Source organism: Ambystoma mexicanum, chromosome 12 (genome assembly GCF_040938575.1).
Source record: "Ambystoma mexicanum isolate Mex_15411 chromosome 12, UKY_AmexF1_1, whole genome shotgun sequence".
Taxonomy (NCBI): Eukaryota; Metazoa; Chordata; class Amphibia; order Caudata; family Ambystomatidae; genus Ambystoma; species Ambystoma mexicanum.
Window position 1 is genome coordinate 28,495,109 of NC_090936.1, and position 21,433 is coordinate 28,516,541.

The window sequence follows — 21,433 nt, forward strand, 5'->3', positions numbered from 1 at the left end:
CTTACTAACCTGTTGGCAGCATGCCTCGCTGTGTGCCGCCGACTCCCCCATCTCCCTGCAATGCCGGTTCCCTTCACTTACGTGGTTGGGAACCGTCGCCGCAGGGTCCTCTTTTTTTTTTTGTTACAACTTTATGTACATGAAGCACAGGACACCCCCGCAACCATCGTAGCAAACAAGGGTGCGGGGGACACACCCCCAACCCCCACTGCCCTTTTTCACTACAGTGGTACCACATGGTGGATATGATCGAAATTGTCAGCTGTCTGAAATTTTCGGACAGCCAAAATTTGTTCTAATCTACCATACTTGTTTTTTTTCTTCTAGATTTTTTGGGTGATACCATTCAAGGTAAGCAAAACCCAAGGCAGACTTATTCTGAACAGGCTATACAGCAAGTTAGAGGAAAACGACTCAGTTGGGGAACTTGTACATTCATTTCCTAATAGAAATAGTAAAGTGAAGCCAACAGCATTAGTTTTGGGAAGAGGAGCAACCAATTGACAGGCAAGTAAAATAAACCTTCTATATACTTTTGAGAATGGCCCAACACATTCAAAGGAAGGTAAAAACTTTTGTAACTGCTCATATCTCAGCGTGACAGTTACCAAACTCTTTTACAAGTAAGTAACTTTTAAACACTTGTTACATTTCTAGGCAAAAGGTCCAAAACATATAAGTCCTTCCCTATTCTTGCAGCATGAGTGTTCTCAGTGCGTCACGCCACTTACCTGGGGTGCGGGGCGCACCTGCCGTTCCCGGCGCGCCCTGTCCTGGCGTGTCTACCCCCGATTCAGGTTGGGGGGACCACGGTCTTCCGCGGCTCTTGCCGCTTCCGGGTCTCCCGTTTGCGTGGGCTCGCGCATGCGCGGAAGGCTGGGTTTCGCCCTCCGCGCGTGCGCCGTCCTCAGAGCACTTAGGAAGCCGCAAGCTTGCTTCCCAAGCCTCGTTTTGGGCACGTCAGCACCCGGGGACAGCACGGCTTGTGTTCCAAGCCTCCGGGTGCTGCCTGCCCTATATTAAGGGCCAGTTTATTGGAACAAACCGCATCTCAACGCGGTTTGTTTCCTGATCGCGTCCTCGCCCGTGCAGCTCCCTGAGTTGCACCCTTGCCAGCCTTCAGCCTTGTTTTCTTTGCCTTGCCTCCTGGTTTTCCCTTGCCATCCCTCCTGGTTTTCCCTTGCCAGTTCCTAAGGGGGTAGTGTTCAGCTCCCTTCCTTGCCTTTTGGTTCTCCCTGGGGTTCTCCTTCTCTGCTCCCTACCCTAGTCCAGACACCCTTTTCTGGCTGCCCTTGGGTTCCTGAATTCCCCAGACCTTCTCAGCCTTCTGCTCAGTGCTTGCCCTCCTGCCTCCTCAGGGGTCATTTCTGCCTCCATAGCCTGCCTACTGCTCCTGCCTACTCCAGTTCTCTTATTCAGTCTGCTGCAACTTCTTGGAGTCTTCGCTGCTGAATCCTGTTGTGGACCATCTCCGTTTAGTCAAGACCCGCCTTCCCTGTCAGTGCTTGCACTGTCCCAACGTCACGTAAATCAGGGAAGTGCGCCTCTGTGGCGCTGGGAGCCGGTTCACCTCGGACCCTGTTGATTCCAGGGTGGGTGTTGTGCCGGTTCAGCGCGTTGTACTCTCAGCAATCATCAGTTGGACAGCCTGGCAACTTCACCACGACCATCAACCGGAAGTTCAGGTACTCAGCGCCCACGAGACGCTTTCCTTAACAGATTGAGACGCCTGCCTTCTGACTCCGAGATGGATGAAGCTCAGGAACTTCGGGAAGAGATGCGGGCCCTTCGAGCCGAGATGACTGCGCTCTGTCAAGAAAACATTGGTCTAAGACAGATGGTGGCACAAGGTACCGGGGCCACACCTCAGGTTGAAGGCGCAATGGCTCATACCGCACCTATTAAGTTTGATGGAGATTCGAGACATGTGGCTGAGTTTTGCAACCATTGCAGGATACATTTCCTCTTCAGATCCTCCTATTTCAACTCAAGGCAAGGCCAAGATTGGGTATATTCTGGGTAACTTGACCGGGAACGCACTTGCATGGGCAGCCCCCTTGGTGTCTGCCAATAGCCCCATTCTCAACGACTTTGCAGCCTTTGAAAAAGCGTTCCTAGAGGTTTTTCAATCACCCAATCTGGCCTCCGCGGTACAAAACCAATTGATGGACCTCAAGCAAGGAACCACGGACATTATAGCCTACATTGGTCGCTTTCGACAATTGGCCACCGATTCCCAGTGGCCTGAAGTAACCCAAAAGACTGTTTTGTCGGGGATTGAGAGAGGAATATAAGGACGAGTTATTACACATCCCAGAGTCCGACACCCTCCAGCAACTTGTGGAACAGGTTTTGCGGATAGACCACAGACCGGCAGAACGAAAAGGAGAGAGACGTCGAGCTGAAAGGATGTTCTCTAGACCACCAAACTCTCAAACCCGGACTCCTGGGTCTTCAGACTCCGGCCCAGAACCCAGGCAGTTGGGTGCTGTGAGGGGTCAGTTATCTGAAGCAGAACAGAAACGCAGAAGAAGTCTGAGATTATGTTTGTACTGTGGGGCCGCCGGGCATTACTTGGTTACCTGTCCTCTACACCCACAAAGGAAGTCGGAAAACTAGAAGGCCTGCCGTCTATAGGAAAGGCAACGACAGGTCCTTCCTCACTTTCAGTCCTTTCCGGCTCCTGCTCCTTGCTTCAGCCAATGCAACCAGCTGTCTTGTTAGTTTTGAAGATCAAGCTGACATGGTTAGACAAAGAGGTGGACGTTCTTGACTTATTGGACTGTGGAGCCTCTGGAAACTACATCGATTAAGCTTTTGCAGCACGTCATGGTATACCTTTTTTTCCCGGAGAAATGTCCTGCCCGTAGAAGTGATCGATGGGACTCCCTTATCCTCAGGGCCAATACGTCAACATACCATGGGTTTACATATCCAGATCAAGGAACATGGGGAAAGAATCGCTCTGGACGTCATCAAATCACCCTCATATTCAGTGGTTTTGGGTTTACCATGGCTTCTGCGCCACAATCCAACCATCGATTGGGAAGCATGCACTTTGGATTTTGCCTCCGCCCATTGCCTTCGTAATTGTTGCTTGCCAGGCATGCCCCAGAACGCCATCACTTCCATACCCCTTGCAAGGAGTAGTGGCCCACCTGGTTTTTGCTCTTTATCGCCAATCCCTCAGGAGTACGCCGATTTTCACACCGTGTTTTCCGAGCCTGAGGATATACCTCTGCCACCTCACAGAACGTTCGACTGTTCCATGATTTGGTACCAGGTTCGGTGATACCTCACGGGAAGGTGTACGCCTTGTCCGTAACCGAGAAACTGGTCTTACAGGAATATCTGGCTGACTGCATCAAGAAGGGATACACTGCACCTTCGAAGTCCCCTGCTGGTTTTCCTCTATTTTTCGTAAAGAAGAAAGAAGGTACTCTACGTCCTTGTATCGACTATCGTCAATTGAATGACATCACAGGAAAAGACAGGTACCCACTGCCCTTGATCCGGAATATCATGGAATCTCTTCGAACAGCTCAAATCTTCAGCAAGTTGGATCTTCGTGGTGCCTATCATCTGATCCGGATAAAAGAAGGCGATGAATGGAAGACGGCCTTCAAGAATCCATTTGGGCATTATGAATACCGGGTAATGCCATTTGGTTTGTGTAATGCCCCGGCCGTCTTCCAGCGCTTTATGGACTACATCTTTAGTGACCTGATTGGCATCTCGGTTTGGGTGTACCTTGATGATATCCTCATCTTCTCCGCTACCCAGGAACAACATGTGGTACACGTCCGAGAGGTGCTTTGACGGTTCTCCCAGAACCAACTATACGCAAAAGCAGAGAAGTGCTCTTTTCATCAGGAAAGCATGGAGTTTTTGAATTATGTGATCAGCGGCTCAGGCATCTTCATGGATCCAGCTAAGGTACAAGCCATTCAGGACTGGAATCAACCTTCCGATCTAAAGTCCCTTCAACGGTTTTTGGGATTCGCCAATTTTTATCAGCAGTTCATACCTAATTTTTCACAACTCTCGGCCCCTTTGACTCGACTAACCAGCAGCAAAGTACCTTTTCTTTGGAACTCGCAGGCCACCACAGCCTTTGACACCTTGAAACAAGCCTTCAGCACTGCGCCCATTCTGCGTCACCCCAACGACGAGATAACATACATCGTTGAGGCAGATGCTTCCGACTTCGCTGTTGGTGCTGTTCTCCTGCAGAAGGAACACGAATCCGGCATGGAACATCCTGGGGCATATTTCTCCCGCAAACTCACTCCTACTGAAAGGAATTATGCTGTGATTGAAAAGGAGCTGTTGGCCATAAAAGCAGCGTTTGAGGAATGGAGGCACCATCTCCTCGGGGGACGGCATTCTGTGGAAGTTCGTAGTGACCACCGCAACTTACAGTATCTGCGTTCTCTTCAGTGCCGTACCTCTCGCCAAGCCTGGTGGGCCTTCTTTTTCTCTCACTACGATTTCCATATTACTTACATACCCAGTGCTCAGACTGTGAAAGCCGACGCCTTATGCCGTTCATTGGAAGGAGACGTAAGAAGCGACTGTAGGGACATGCCACTAATCTCTCCGAAGCATTTTCTACTTACGCTTTCACCTCATCTCCAGATGATTTTACAGGACACCATAACGGATCCAGCTCGGGCAAGCCTCCGGAAGCAATCGCAAATCACTGAACACAATGGGTTGCTTTTATATCGGAACAGGTTATATATTCCCACAGTCTCTCTTCGGACTCTTGTACTTCATGGGTTCCATGATTCCCGAGTAGGTGGACATCGTGGTGTAAAGGCCACTCAAGAATTAGTATCCAGGCAATTCTGGTGGCCAGGATGGGCCGATGAAGTTGAGCGGTATGTCAAGAGCTGTCCTGTGTGTGCCCAGACTAAGACACTGACGAAGAGACCAATGGGGTTGCTTCATCCCACAGAGATACCTCCTTACCCATGGCACACCATTGCCGCCGATTTCATCGTTGAACTTCCCCCATCTGATAGATGTACCTGCATCATGGTAATTGTGGACTGTTTCTCCAAGACTGCCCATTTTGTCCCATTTCCCAGGATACCCACAGCGTCCCAGATGGCTTTGGCATTCTTCCAGGAAATGTACAGGTTATATGGATTACCAGAAAAGATCATATCCAACAGTGGATCTCAGTTCCTGTCCTCTTTCTGGTGTCAGCTGTGTAGTCATCTCGGCATTCACAGAGCCCTTAGTTCGGGCTATCATCCACACACTAACAGCCAGACGCAAAGAACTAACCAAACTTTGGAACATTACTTTCGATGTTTTGCTAAAGCCACCCAAACCAACTGGAAAACGCATCTGGTTCTGGCTGAAGCCTCCTATAACAATATGGTACATTCCGCTAGCGGACTCAGTCCGATTTACTGTTCATCCGGTCAACATCCTAGGCTGGTACCTTTTCGTCCTGTGCTACCCAGTGCTGTTCCATCTGCTGATCATCTGGTCGTTGCCATCCAAAAACAACACTCCTCCGCACGCAGTACCCTTGCAGAGGCACAGGAGCGCATGAAGCAACAGGCTGATAAAGGGCGCACCCCAGAACCAGCTTTCCGGGTGGGAGATCTGGTCTGGTTGTCTTCTAAGAATCTGCCAGTGCGTAATCTACCTACCAAACTGGCTCCTCGTTACTTTGGCCCTTTCAGGATCACTAAGCGTTTATCCTCAGTGGCATTTCGCTTACAGTTGCCTCAGTCCTGGTAGGTTCACCCTGTCTTCCACTTCTCCCTTTTGAAACCGTACATGGTTGACACTTTCAGGGGATCTTCCCCCGTCCTGCCTCTGTTGACCTCCGGGGGGTACCCGAATTTGAAGTACAGGAGATCTGTGATTCGCGCATATGATGGGGGGTACTCCAGTACTTAGTGGACTGGAAGGGCTAACCTGCCTGTGATCCCACTTGGGAACCGCGCAGTTATGTGCACGCTCCCCGTCTGGTCCGTGATTTCTATCACCGATTCCCTCTGGACTTTCTGGGAGGGGACATAGTGACACGCCACTTAACTGGGGTGCGGGGCGCGCCTGCCGATCCCGGCGCGCCCCGTCCTAGCGTGTCTACCCCCGATTCAGGTTGGGGGAACCACGGTCTTCCGCGGCTCTTGCTGCTTCCAGGTCTCCCGTTTACGTGGGCTCGCGCATGCGCGGGAGGCCGTGTTTCACCCTCTGCGCATGCGCCGTCCACAGAGCGCTTGGGAAGCCGCAAGCTTGCTTCCCAAGCCTCGTTGTAGGCACGTCAGCACCCGGGGACAGCACGGCTTGCGTTCCAAGCCTCCCGGGTGCTGCCTGCCCTATATTAAGGGCCAGTTTATTGGAACAAACCGCATCTCAACGCGGTTTGTTTCCTGATCGTGTCCTCGCCCGTGCAGCTCCCTGAGTTGCACCCTTGCCACCCTTCAGCCTGGTTTTCTTTGCCTTCCCTCCTGGTTTTCCCTTGCCATCCCTCCTGGTGTTCCCTTGCCAGTTCCTGAGGGGGTAGTGTTCAGCTACCTTCCTTGCCTTTTGGTTCTCCCTGGGGTTCTCTTCTCTGCTCCCTACCCGACTCCAGACACCCTTTTCTGGCTGCCCTTGGGTTCCTGAATTCCCCAGACCTTCTCAGCCTTCTGCTCAGTGCTTGCCCTCCTGCCTCCTCAGGGGTCATTTCTGCCCCCATATAGCCTGCCTACTGCTCCTGCCTACTCCAGTTCTCTTGTTCAGTCTGCTGCAACTTCTTGGAGTCTTCGCTGCTGAATCCTGTTGTGGCCCATCTCCGTTTAGTCAAGACCCACCTTCCCTGTCAGTGCTTGCACTGTCCCAACGTCACGTAAATCAGGGAAGTGCGCATCCGTGGCCTTGGGAGACGGTTCACCTCTGACCCTGTTGATTCCAGGGTGGGTGTTGTGCCGGTTCCTTGCGTGGCACTTTCAGCAATCATCAGTCGGACAGCCTGGCGACTTCACCACGACCATCAACCGGAAGTTCAGGTACTCAGCGCCCACGAGACGGTTTCCTTAACACAGTGGCAGGAGGGCTCACTAGGTCTCTAATGGCCAACTGACAGGTCGGGATAGGCACAGATGTAGCAAAAGTCAGAGTTCATGTGGAAAGCTGTTCAAGACAAGTATTTTACTTTAGAGTTGGAGAAAGATTCCAGGGACTTCTGAGAAGACACCCTAGGAGGATTCCAGCAGTGGGCCTGGGTGAACTGGATGAGAGGACTCCCAATCACATGAAACACCCACAAAGCTTTACAGGAATCACACAAGGCTTAAGGTAAGTATTACCCCAGCCAAAACAGTACTTCCGCACAGAAGAAGAGTCTGCAGCAGGACATCTTCAGAATCTGCAGCCAAAAACCTGGTTGATAAGATTCCTTGTCATGAAGAATGAAGACAGGACACTAGAAGGGATTTTTCAACAGGGATAAACCTGAAGGCTGCAAGCAAGAGCTTCTTTGTGCCTGGATGCAGTTCTGTGGTTTTGGCACCCTTTTCAGGAGTCAGGAGAAGACTGAATATCGCTGGTTGGATTCTTCGGCGCTAATCTGATGCAGCACTCTGGTGAGGGGACTTCAAGGACTCAAATCAAGTCTCTGAAAGTCCAGAAGGATGGCCCCAAAGTTTCAGCAAGATTCGGAAGACCGTACGCCGCCCAATGGCTCGAAGACCCAGGGTATTGGGGTATTGCAGCCCCGCAAGGTAGCAAAACAGCATAGGATGGCTCAGAATGCAGGTCTTCTTGAGTCTAGTGGATCTCACCATGCTCTGGGTCGGAGTCATCGCGTTCAGGACACCCAGGTTGATTGGAAGGAAGGGTAACTCAGGCTCCAGTTACACAGCAGCCTCTCTAGTCACTGGAAATCGCTACAGCCATATTTTCTTCGCCTTCCTCTTTGGTTTAAGCTCCAGTGGTCAACTTGTCCGCAGCTTCCACATTCTGAGTTTTTATCAGGAACTACAGCACACCTTCTGCATTCTCTCCCTGCATTTTACAGCACAGGGTGGTCTGGCTGTCCAATCAGGACAGCCAGCCCCCCACTGGGAGTTGATTCTTTCAGGCAAGGTGAAAGACAAAGGGCTGCAGAGTTTTGGACTCCTCCCTCGCTTCCTGTCTTCTCAGACACTCTGGAGCCTGGGCGGGGAATCCAAAGATTCCTGCCGAAGACAAAGCCTCCACTGATGTCGTTCCCATCTAGAAAGGCAGGGGAAGACCTCAGAAATAGCAAGCACAAAAGAAATGGCGAAAAAAGAAGGAGCCCAAAATGGTGTTGTCCTGTGCATTACAAAGGCTGAATTAACAGCCTGCGAGTAAAAATGACAAAGTCATGAAGGTAAAACCGCTGCCACCAGCCATTCATATAAACTCGTAATTGTAACATAAATGTTAGCAGGTAAGTAAGAAAGGGGATACATTGTATCCCCCCAGCACTGCACATAAGGTGGGGTGTGCTGGCTCACTTATACAAAATGCAAAGGGGATGAAAATCCCTCTTTACTACTTGGGAACAGTCGTTCACCCAAGTTTATGAAAGAGAAATTAAAAGGGGAGCCCAAAGGGGCAACCCAGCCTAAGCCCAAAAGTTGTAGATAACCATTACTTCAACCATACACTATGGAGAGACATAACAAGGACACCCATAACAAGAGTAAAAGACTAGGTGAGAGGGGAAAAAGATTCCCCTTCACCTAGGGACAAGGTACCATTGTCACCAAGACCAAGCAAAAAGTAATGGGGTTTACACAGGTCAGTAAGATATATCATAGATATGAAAATCTTACCTAACACTGCACATTGGTTTGCAATCAAACTGCCAATTGATTGATCACTTACCCTCAAGATCGAATCAGCCAATTCTTTTAATGTCAAAAGAGTATCATCTCTGCCTCAATCATTGCTACATTGAGTTCTACACAGTACATTGGGGGAACAACCAGCTTTTCATACAGTGTTAGAACTTTCTGATGCAGTCAACTCTTAGTGGAAAGTAATCCAAATGTGTATCTCGTAGATGCCATTGGGAAACTCTGGGGGAGATTTAGAACTTGCTTTCAAATACGCCCTTCAAGATGGTCCCAATTGATAGCATAATCTTGCGGCTAAGTCTCCACACCATAGAGAAGCGAGGGGACCACCTTTCTTTTGTAAAACTCAACTAAATGTTTATTTGAAAATCTGCAGGAAGTAGAGCAGATTTTCCCCATTTGCAATGAGAGTGTGTCCCCCTTACTAAGAAGCCTAAAGACAATGTAGTTCTTGTTCTGAGTAGCATAAATCTCAAAGCCCAGGTATCTTATGTTGCTCAATGGTATTAAACCTGTAACTGCTGCAGGTTTTCCCTCCCAGTGCTGAGCTCCTTTTTGGACATTTCGGTATGTTACCATTCAATACCTCTTAACTTTTTTGTTACAAGTCATATCCTGCCCAAATGTGCACCCTTCTCTTCTCTAGTGTAGGTGTTGTAACGGCACCAAGGATTTGTAGTGTGCTGAAAAATGGGCTGTGAGAAAAGAACAAAAAAGTGGCAAACTTTGTGTTTTGTTCTCTGAAAATGTCAATAAAATGATGTACAAAGAATACAAAAAAAGTAGCAGGCGCCCATCTCTCGCAGCCATCTACTTTTTCCTCACTGTACCTTTGACAGATGGGAAATATCCATTTGCTTATAAGTCCTTGTATGCCCAAATGGGCAGTCCAGCACCAAAATGCTACGGCAATTCCCTTCTGAACAAGAGTACCAACAGCAACCCCTTACACGTGTTTCAGCCTTGTTGGGCCTCATCAGTGAGGTGGAGATTTTCCTCTCTGAGCACAGTAAGCAGGGAGTCTACGTCTGGTTACCCCAAGGTAACTTCGGGTGACCAACCCCAAGTTCCTTCCAAAAATACAAAAAAGGTAGCAGGCACCCCTCTCTCGAAAGAACACGGCATGATAACCTGTTCAGTGGTTATTAACCACTTTGAGAGTTCGCACCCATCTACTTTTTGCTCACTGTACCTTTCACAGATGGGAAATAACCATTTGCATATCAATCTTTGTGCCGCTCACATGGGCAGTCCAGCACCAAAATGCTGTGGCAATTCCCTTCCAAACAAGAGTACCAACAGCAACCCCAATACACGTGTTTCAGCCTTGTTGGGCCTCATCAGTGAGGTGGAGCTGTGCCTCTCTGAGCACAGTGAGCAGGGAGTCCACGATGTACAAAAAAGCCTGTGTTTTTTTTCTGCTGGGAGCCATGAACAAAAGGTTTGTAGTTCTTAATTTGCCATCTTCCAAGCTTTCAAAAACAGGTTGAGTGAAAAATATCAAATATTTTTCCTAAGTGTACTGTAAGGATGAAGGAGGAGACTGACACGGGTGGTGTGCTTGATGGCATAAACTTGTATTTATAGGCAAAAGAAAGGAAAACCTAACTTTAAGAGGGGGCTTCCTTGCCTCTACTGAAGAATAGGTCAATGCCCAAGTAAATAAAAAGAGTCCACTGTCGTGCTGTCAAAATGTCTTATTCTGTCCCTCAAACTTGTAACTAATATTAAAGAGGCAATGGATCTTCCTGGTAGGGAAGAATGACTCCCTTCTAGACAATGAGCCTCAGTTCGACTCTCTTTGACCCTTACAAAAAAAAAAACTAGAGGGCCCACCTTCAGCCAGCAGGCATTGAAGGTCATGGTGATCCTCTGGGTTGAGTACCTCTCACTGAGGAGGGTCCTCAGGCTCTTCTCCCTCAAGGGTTGAGTCTAGGGTGGACTGAACCCACATGAGCTTGGTCCACAGTGGGCACTGCAGACGCAACAGATAAAGAAGGCGCCCCCCTCACAGAGGTGGCCTTCTTGCGCCTCCTTCTTGCCTTGGGTTTCCCCTTTGGCTTGGTTAAGTAACTATCAATCAGACCCTGTTTGGCCTTAGACATAGTGACTGCAACAGCAGCCAGGGGTGGCCCATCAAAGACCAACCCCAACTCAGCCAGGTCATTTCCCCAACAGCACCTGAGGAGGCAACATTGTCTTATACATTTACAGACAGTGTGGCTGTCTTGCCATCAATCTGGATGGTGACTAAGTATACAGGGGCAAGTTTGGGAGGCCCACCAGCTAACCTGGTGGTTCTCAGAAGAGCACCTACATAGTCCTCTGGCCTGAGTAGGGTTATGTCCACCACTACCATGCTACCCCCAGTGTCTCTCAAACCAGTGGAGGGCTGGATATTAAAGAGGACACTTCTCAAAAGACTCTGGGTATTCATGGGATAGTATTCAGCACTTCTGAGTACTGATCCCAGTCCCCAAGGGAAACTCAGAAAATCTCTGCAGGAACACCAAAGGTGATTCCTGGAGAGAGGGGGGGACAGTGCATAGAGTAAGGGTAGGTTAGGCTGGACTTTTCACTTTGGATCACCCTTCCTGTGATCCTTGGCCCCACGTCTCTAGCAAGTGCCCGGTATGTGTGGAACTGAATTGAGATCACTGGGAGTCTGCTTTACAGCAGGAGGGCCACGACTCTTACTCCCACACCCATTACATTTATTGCTACTAAATCTTTGGAACTTAGGAGAGGGAGGTTTTGATTTATTTGACTGTGGATGCCTTTTGGACTCATCGGATTTCTGGGCGGTCTCTTTTTCTTTGTCTTTGTTCTTCCCAATCTGGTCCTTAGGAGACACCCTCTGGGAGACCCACTTGTCAGCCAGCCTGGCCAACTTAAAGGGCTCTAAAATGTTCTGGTCAGCAACGTACTGATGCAGCTTTGGTGAACAAGATTCAGAAAAATGCTCCAAAAACAAGGTGAGATAATTCAACAAATGTTTTCACCTTGTATTCATCAATGCACCCCATCATGTTCATACGGGCAGCGCTCGCCCAATAAACCCAAGACACATTTGCTCTCTTCTTGTTCCCTGAACCTTCTAAGGTATTGGCTAGGTGTCTTGCCAAACTTGGCAATCAACGAAGATTTCATGCACTCATACTGGCCTCTTTCTTCCACACTCCGCTTCAGAATACAGTCATAACCAGTCTAAGGTACTCTACTCAATAATCACATAGCCATGACGTTGACCATAAGGATTGGGCTGTCACAGACCATTTTAAATGCCTCTAACCACTCGAGAACATCAGAACCCTACACAAACACACCAACCGTATCTTTCATAAACCTGGCAGCAGGAGGCCCGACACTCAACTGGTCTAGCTGAAGTTTCCACCTTATCTTTCTCCAGCTGGAGTCTTTGATGTTCAGTGCCACTGTCTTTGAGGACTACCTGCTGTACCTATTCCTCCTTTTTCAACTTCGTTTCTATTTCCAACCTTTTGTACTGAAATGCCAACTTTGCTCTTTGTAGTTCCAATTTCAAAAGTTCACGTTTCAGGGCATCCCCCTGAAGAACAATGCTGGGTTTGGGTAGTGGCAGGAAAGGTGCCAATCTCATCAGTAGTGGCAGGAGAGGTGCCAATCTCATATGTAGATTCAGTAATATACCCAGGGGCAGGGTCCCTATTGGAATTCCCCCCCTCCTTGAGCAAGAGTATCTCAATCAATCTGGTATCTGGTAATCTACAAGGGCAGTTCTAAGCTCTGTCCAAGACGTATCCTCAAAGTCTCTCTCTTCACAAGCACTCTATAGAGCTTCTAAGCTCATTCTAGTCAATTAACCATTTTACTATTAGCAATAGGTTCCATTGTTTGTCGTGATGTCTCTAGTATATACCACTAAACGTTCAACCTTTCAGAAAAGTGTAGATATTTTGTACATATCAAGGATCAACACTGAGCCCTAAAACCAGTGATCCCACCGCTGCCACCATTCTAAAGACTCGAGAGGTTTATCTGTACTTCTGCCCGCCATATTGTTGGAGTAGAGGCACAGAGCACCCCAGCCAAGGTTCTCTAATGGTATCTATGGATGAGCAACCAAGGCTGAGACTTAAAGGAGTTGATGAAGGCTGTTTCTTAAGTACAGTGAGTACTGAAGCTCCCCACAATGGAATGTCGACACACTATGTTAGGTGATAACACAGTCCATATATTAAAGCATAGAAATCAAGTAGATATACACAAATAAATAAGACTCACTTTGTACTAGAAATCTACACAGGTAATTCAACGTAATATGTACTATGTGTAATATGTAATATCTGGTACCACTGTTACCTTTAAATTCAATTGTAATGCAGCAACTGCTGACAATTATTAAACAGAGTTTAAATTATTAGGCAAGGGTTATCTTCATAAAACATTACTGCAGAAAGGCAGGTAATAATTAGAATGAGCTATCTCGTCCTTCGGACTTCAGGAGTTCATACGGATTCCCTGAATTTCCAAGAGTAGCCATGAGGCTTAATTAGATATTTATATAAACAAATTATTTTGGATTTACAATGAGGTCATTTATTTTTGCATAATTAGCGATTGCAGCAAGATGGCGCTGTAGACCCAGGGAAGTGTGGACCACATCATCTGCGTAGGCCATCCATGATAGTCTAAGCCTGCCCATTTAAGCAGTCCTCAAAGCCCTTTTTTCCACGGAGTCTGAGATATCTGAAATATAGAGATTGAAAAGGCAGGGTAGCAAAAGGCAACCCTGCCGCAATACTCGATATGTATGATTGGATTTGAAAGAGAAGCCTGATGGTCTAATCGAATCTGAATTACAGGGTTATCATGAAGATTAACAATAATATCCAACAGATGGATATAAATTTCCCAGTTCTTCAATTTGGCCCACAGTCACCCACGATTAACAGTGTTGAATGCTTGAGAGAAATCGATTAAGGACACGTAGACCGAAAGGCCACTATGTCCCAGGTGATGTCCCTCAAGCAACTAAAGACCAGTCCATTAAGAAGGATACTCATGTTCATGTGGAACCCACTTTGATATTTTTGGAAATGGCCAAAAACCTGAGCCCACACCTCCAACTCCCCAAGCATCAAAGCAGCAAAGATATTACTGTCAACAGGGCAATTAACAGGATTCAACCATTCACCCGTCTCATATATCGGGATCATGACGGATGATTTCCACGATGATAGGATGCTTTCTGTCCTAAGAATGTTTTGAAATAGCATATATAGGATGATGGGCCAGAAGTGGGGGTAATTGTGTTTTTTTATACTCACTGACTTGAATTATTGTTTCTGTCCTGTGTGGACCCGCTGTCGCCCTAGATAACTCTCACACTTTTCCTGAGACTAAACCTTGACTGCTTTTCCAGTGTAGCTTGATTGGGTTTTGGCGGACCCTCAGTTTCTTTTCCGTTTACCATAAATAGGCTGGCCTCCTAAAATCCTCCCCCCAGGGGCTGATTTTTTAAATCCATCTTAACGAGCACACTACCACTTTACACACTGCATTCAAGCTAAATAAAGTTGCGGGCTGTTAATCTGGAAGAAACAAGAGCCACAGGAAAAACAAGATCAAAAGTAATTCTATCAAGTACGCAACAGTGTTCTTCTAAAGAAGGAACACCTGCGGTTCTTCAAAGCATGCCACCAGTGAAACAGAGATGTGGAAGGAGTCAGAAGCAGATACATTAATTAAGAATAACGCATTAAGTGAGAACAGAAACCGAGACTAATGTCAATATAATAAGGATGCAAATGCTGTACCTGCTTTTGAAGAATTGTGTTCAAAAGGCTTAGGGTCTTTGTAAGCAAATAGGTATCAATTTCATCCTCCATGAGCTCCTTGTGAAAACTGTAAAATGAAATAGCATGCATTTAGCATTCCTCCAATTTCTAAACATGTACTGTATCATGCAACCAAATAGTAACCGACACTAAAAACAGCTGTAGATCCAGCCCTCGACTCAAGTTCTCAACCTTCTTATTTTTAAATCTTTCCTCTGATTGATATTGTGCTCTGCCCTGCCTCTAAAATGTTATATTGTCTGATTATAAGTGTTTTGTACAGCACTCTATTCTACTTAGGTGCTGGGATGGCACCACAGGGAAACTTTGAATAACATACACCACAGAGTTAAAGACAAAATCAGACTTGTCCTGCAATGGAATAAAACTTCAAAAACAATACAAGCTGACCTGAGGTGAGCCTGAGCTTCCTTCGCTGGAACGGTGTCCTCGTGAACGAGCATGCATTTTGGGAGCAGCAGAGTGTTGTTTTCTGAGACGACCGCCGCTGCAATTACAGGAGGGGCCGGAAACAGGAAGCTCTTCATGTGAGATTGCAAAAATATATCTGTTTCAATGGCAACCTCGCTATTGGTCTTCGCAGGAGTGGCCGCTTCACCGCTCCCTTGTCGCCTGGTATTGGCTGCCTGTACAATTGATGAGCCTAGACAATAGAGAGCTTTTGTAGGCTTCACAAAACAAACATGGATACACAATAAATGCACATAACGGGGAACAGAATTAAGGGAAGATTGTTCATAAAAGGCAGTTCTCAAAACAGAGAGAAGTCAAACGTCTGTCTGATATCAAATTATTTGGTTTCATGTGGTGCGATTGACCACAGATGTGGCATCTCTGCACTCCCTACAATCTAAATAAAAGGAAGACAATCAGAACATGAAACACGTGTTAGGGAAGCTGACTCGGTACAATGAGGGCCGTGAAGGTCAGGGTTCAACTGGATTTAGCGAGTTGGTCATCCCAGGGGGTGAGACCGTAGGAGGAATGGTAGGCGGGTCTGTGTTGGATCAGTGGTTTAGTTGCTGTTCAAATTCCACTTAAATAAGTGCTGCTTAAGTAGTTTGCGCAATGTGAGCAGGACGGTTGCAGATCTGTTGTGCAGCAGGCTCGATATTCTAAGAGTGAGGCAAGAGCAGTATTAATACATGTGGGGTGGGATGGGATGGATAAAGACCCAGCCTCTTAATGCATTGTAGGTTAGTGGTGACGGTTTTGAGAAGTGCTACGGGACGTTGGATGGAGAGCAATCCTGTATACACCACAGATTATGAGGTGGCCATCTTGAATATTTAAAGAAAATGGCATGGGTACTGAAAAGCAGACAGAAGCGAGACCAGCAGTTCAGAATGCGGTTTAGAAGATGGAGATGTAGTAACTGCACGTCCTGCTATTTGTCGTGGAGGTTCAGTCTAGGGGATGAAAATCGTGCTCAGTCCCCTTGAGTACATTGTGTTGCTTAGCAGCTACTAATACTAGGACTACTACCTTGCCTATAAACGGACCCATAACCGCTTCATTCCCGTCATTATGAGCTCTGGCACCAGATAATGCCTGTCCATGATTCAACCTTTAATAGACGCTTTTGATCACCTGCTAATCCCATGACATTCACCCAACACCACAAGCTTGCCCCATTACGTTAACTATTGACGGGAGATATTCCTTGGGCTTTGAGTAAGCCCAATGCTCCCTGAGGCATGCCTAGGGTGAACAGGCAGCACACTGCACCTGCCGCAACACACTTCCATTACTGGGCGGCTTTGCTGCCACAGAGCACAGTCCACCACACACCACTCCAGAACCCTGCATAACACAGTATTCAATCGCTTTCTTGTCCCGGGACGGAACAGGCCATGGTGGGCATACATTGTTAATCAATAATTCCATGCAATATTACTTAATGGTGTTTCTGAATATCTGAAATGTATAGTATATAGTATTAGTGAATTGAGTACAGTCTACCGGTAATCCAGAACTGTGCAGCAAAGCATGCAGTGTCACCCCACCAGTCTACAAAGCTATGCCAAAGCCAGCTGAGCGCTGTACCAAGGCAAAATATTGGTAACATACATTATTGAGGTCATGTTCTTAAGTCAAATTTGTTCCAGCCCCTTCTGTGCATTAGTGAGTTCAATGAAAGTCCAGAACTGACAAATGATGACTTGGTGACATGATGTGTTCACCTCGCCAACATAGGCAAGTGGGCACAACACAATAATCAATCAATCTACTAAAAGAAGAGGTCTAGATGTGCACTGCTGGCTTACAATAGTTACACTCAAACCCCGAAGAATGAGTAACTCAGAAGCAACAACACACCTCGAGAGGGAATCCCAGATTGAGCATTACGAAACGCAGAGACTTGTTGCTTGAGTTTAAGGAGAAGCCATCCTGTTTAAGTGTACAGAGTTTTGCCTAAGGGGGACCGTGCTCGGGTAATTCCTCCATGTGATTTATTTAATGGTTGTTCCCCAGGGAATATGGGATGTGGTTTCAAGGTATTCATTTATATTAGCCCACACATTCTAACCAACCTTAATTAACCTGTAACAAGGCTATCGCCTTTTGTCTTGTGTTGATCCAACTCTGCATGGGGACAGTACAGAACGTTTACTCTTGTTGGCGTGTCGACATTTTGTGTGAAGGTTTCATTGGGGTTTACATCACGGTATTTGGTGCTCAGTGGGAAGAAACATTCAAGGAGAGAAAAAAGGGCACACGCTTGTTATTGTTCAAAAAAACAAAACTGAATCCCTCTTCCATTGGTTGGAAAATGGAAAATTGGCATTGTGGTTCTTAAATTATACATCATTTTCCTCTTTGTATTTGATTGCTCCTCTAACCCATGTTTATCATTTTCAAGCAGCCCCAGTTACTGTGACACTCGTGTCTATTCCCAGGCGAAAATGAAGCCATCTCCCGCGTTCACTGTCATTGCAGGTTGCTAACCTTGATGACTTTACACAAGAACATCACAAGAATAAACAAGTGCTCTCACCACTGAATGCCAAACACTTCCAGTATGGCTTATGTGCAGCTCTCACGTTCTGAATAGTTTCAACAGCACTAAAAGAAACGGAGGTTGTGGAAATGTTAAATTATGTTAGATTCCGAGAATGTTTATACCGCTACCATGAAATGGACATTTTGAGAAGTCTACAGCTAAGTGGAACAGGGACAGGAACAGAAATGCCAACTCTTTCTCTTAAGGCTAGCAACTCTTCTCCTCCTTCCAAACTATCCAACAGTCTGTGGTAAGTTAATGGTACATAAGAACCTGCTTTGGGACAAAACGAGCAAAACCTCTTAAATGTTTATCAATGTTGCTACGAACTGAGCACAATCTGCATATACGCAAATAAGGGGGTAAGCAGGGTGGAGACGGATCCCCTATTGCCCCCAATTTACATATGCAAAGTTAAAGTAACAGAAAAAATAGCAAATTACCTGATCCCTTCTCCCTGGTCTCAAATTGTCCTTGTTTGAGCAATGGGGAAAAGCTGTAGTGAACTGTACACCTTTTGGCTATTTCTAAAAATCGTTTCACTTCCCTCTCTGTCCCATGCCAGCTCTACCAGTGCATGTTCAACTGCAGATTGTTCAGTTTTGACTTTCCAAAAGGTACATTTCCCATGAAGGGGAAAGTCACTATTTGTTGTGTGGCCCGTATGCTTGCACAGTGTGGACATGCGCACATCGCTTAACGTGTGTGTGGGTTAACATGCAGGCCCAAAGGGTAGAGCAACCAGCTCCGGAGACCCGTGCAAAGGAGAATGTGGACTGCCACCTGGTGAAGCAATCCGGTACTGCCCATATAGGCTTTTTCCCTGTTTGGGGGCTCTTGGCCTCTGTCCCTATCACGGTCAAGGTGGCCTCTGGTGGAGCTCACCCCTACCTTCACGAGTGAAAGAAGGGGAAGAAGGCAAAGAAGAAGGAAGAAGAAGAAGGAGGAGAGGATTTCAAGAAAGTCAGAAGAAAGAAGAAGGCAGTCACTCCAGACAGCTCTGCAGAAGATCCAGGTGAAGAGAGCCAGGGGAAAAATCTCTCAGAGACTGACAGCTTGCAGCGCCAAAAGACCAACATAGTTTCCTTGGAGCAGTATAATGAAATAGTGAATGCTCTACAAGGGCTTCAAGTAGAGGTCCAGAATTTACGTGCTGAGAATGTCACCCTAGGCCAGCAAGTAGCTGCACGAGAAGATATCAGAGGCAACCTTCCCCCCCTGGCTTTTCCCTTTGGGAAGTACAACAGCAATCCTAAGACTTTCAAGGAGTTCCTGGACGCCTGCATGGTCTATTTCACCTTCTGACCCAAGGCCTACGAACTGGATAGGGTTAAGGTCAGATTTCTAGTGTCGAATCTGCTGGGGAACGCCCTGGCAAGGGCAACCCCTCTAATCACTCAAGCCGAACCTGCAATGAACGACTATGCTCTTTTCACCCGACAGTTTTGGGCTAGGTTTGACCGCCCCAAAGTTCAGTTATCTTCTTATGAAGCTCTTCTGGATCGCCGCCAAGGTACTCAGGACGTCCAGACCTACGTATCATCATTCATGAAGCTTGCTGTAGACGCTGGATGGCCGGACTCTGCACAGCAGACCCTATACCGCAGGAGCTTACATGAAGACCCGAAGGACAAGCTGGCCAGGGTGTCTCGACCTGCTTCATTTCAGGACTTAGTATCTTTGACACTCCACATAGAGTTCCGGCTACTGGAAAGAAGACATGAAAGAAGGAGGACAAGATTCTCTCCTTCCACAGGACCCTCTCCAGCAGTGCCCCCTAGTCAGAATGGCATGGCAAGAGGCCCCCTGACCCTGGAAGAACGCAAGAAGCGTAGAGATCAGGGACTCTGCATGGATTGTGGTTCCTCAAAACACCTACTCCGCTCCTGTCCCGAAGTGCCTCCTAGGCGTTCGGGAAACGCATCTCCCCAGCCTTAAGCAGGGAAATGTCCCGGGTAGAAGCAGCTGGTCCCTGCAACGTTACCCATCAGGAAAGAAGCACTGAGCATAACAGACTCATGGTATTTTCAGTCCGACTATCTGTTGAAGCTGTACCAACATTGGAAGTACTGGCGATGTTGGACTGCAGAGCATCAGGCAACTTCTTGGACCTCCAGTGGGCACAAGAACATATCCCGTTGCACAACAAGGGTACCCCCCTCCAGTGGAGGGTGCAGACGGGTCACCTCTTGTCTATGGACCCATAATCCAGGAATCTTGTCCTGCCACGTTATCAATGTTCCAACACCAAGAACAGGTAGTCTTTGATGTCATCAGGGCAGCCCATATTCCTGTCATCTTGGGCATGCCCTGGCTGCGAAAGCACAACCAATTGATCAACTGGACAGCGAATACCATATGCTTCCGCTCGTCATGCTGTACTCAGAACTGTCTGCTTCAACCGAATCTGGGCCCAGGAGAAGGGACTGTGGTCTCTGTGACAACTTCAGTAGTTCAAACGATCCCTCCTTGTTACCAACAGTTCTCAGACATCTTCGAGAACAATCTCCCCCGTTCCTTGCCACTGCATCGCGCTGAGGACTGTGCAATTTACCTTATACCAGGGGATTCTGTATCCTTTGGCCGGATGTACCCAATGTCTTAACCAGAAAGGAGGGCTCTTAAGGAGTATCTGAAGGCCAACCTTCAGAATGGACTCATCCAGGAATCCGGCTCATCAGCTGGAGCTTCTATGTTCTTTATCCCAAAGAAGGGGACGACAGAGTTCAGACCCTGCATCGATTACTGCGGATTAAACAGCCTAACCGTGAGAGACCAGTATCCCATGCCTCTGATTAAATAGGTGCTTGAGGCGGTACAAAGGTCTAGTGTATTTACCAAACTAGACCTGAGGGGAGCACATCATCTGCTGAGGATTAAAGAGGGCAATGTGTGGAAAACCGCATTCAGGACCCCTCTGGGACACTTTGAATACCGAATAATGCTGTTCGGTCTGGTAAACGCTCCCGCAGTCTTTCAGCAGTTTGTCGACAAGGTGGTGGCAGACCGGTTATATGCCTCGTCATAGTATACCTGGACGAGATGATATTTTGGTCTTTTCATCATCTGTTTCGGAACACCGGAGACAAGACACGTATTGGAAGTGCTACAGAGGCTGTGGGATCATCAACTTCTGGTCAAACCAGAGAAATGCACCTTCGAGGCCTCCTCAGTGTCGTATCTGGGTTTCATCCTCTCAAAGGGTGGGGTCCATATGGATCCCAGATCAAGTGAAGGCAGTGCTGCAATGGCCTACCCCTATGAACCCAAAGGACATTCAACGGTTCTTAGGCTTGTCCAACTTCTACCGGAGGTTCATTCCTGTGTTCTCTGACATTTTGTCTTGCCCATTATCGCACTGCTGAAGAAAGGGAAAAGATTTGAATGAGACACGGACGCCGATCAGGCCTTTCAACTCTACAAGAAGGCCTTCCCCTCAGTTCCCATCCTGATCCAAACCAACCAATCCCTTCCATTAATAGTGGAGACTGATGCTTCCGGAGGGGCAATAGGAGCACCCTTACTGCAGACTGGGGATGATGGCAGCGAACATCCCGCAGCATACTATTCCCGGACACTTACCCCCAGTGAAAGAAACTATTCAGTCTTAGAATGGGATCTACTGGCCATCCCCCAGGCCTGTTTAGAGTGGAGACATTTGCTACAAGGAGCAGCACATCCCTTTCTGGTTCGTACCGACCACAGCAATCTAAAAGGTACTCCAACAGATGGAGTGTCGTAACTCCCGACATGCC

At 47.4% G+C, this 21,433-nt stretch overlaps 1 protein-coding gene across 1 annotated transcript in view; it reads right to left on the bottom strand.

Annotated features, from left to right (window-relative positions):
- The window catches only part of HDAC10 (histone deacetylase 10), a 706,011-nt gene that overhangs the window by 151,883 nt on the left and 532,695 nt on the right, over nucleotides 1-21,433 (bottom strand). Inside the window, exons 13-15 of the mRNA XM_069627848.1 lie at nucleotides 17,673-17,740; nucleotides 15,065-15,317; nucleotides 14,633-14,720 (exon numbers count right to left, since the gene is read on the bottom strand). Of these exons, the coding sequence (XP_069483949.1) occupies nucleotides 14,633-14,720; nucleotides 15,065-15,317; nucleotides 17,673-17,740 (409 nt within the window). The remainder of the gene's footprint in view (nucleotides 1-14,632; nucleotides 14,721-15,064; nucleotides 15,318-17,672; nucleotides 17,741-21,433) is intronic.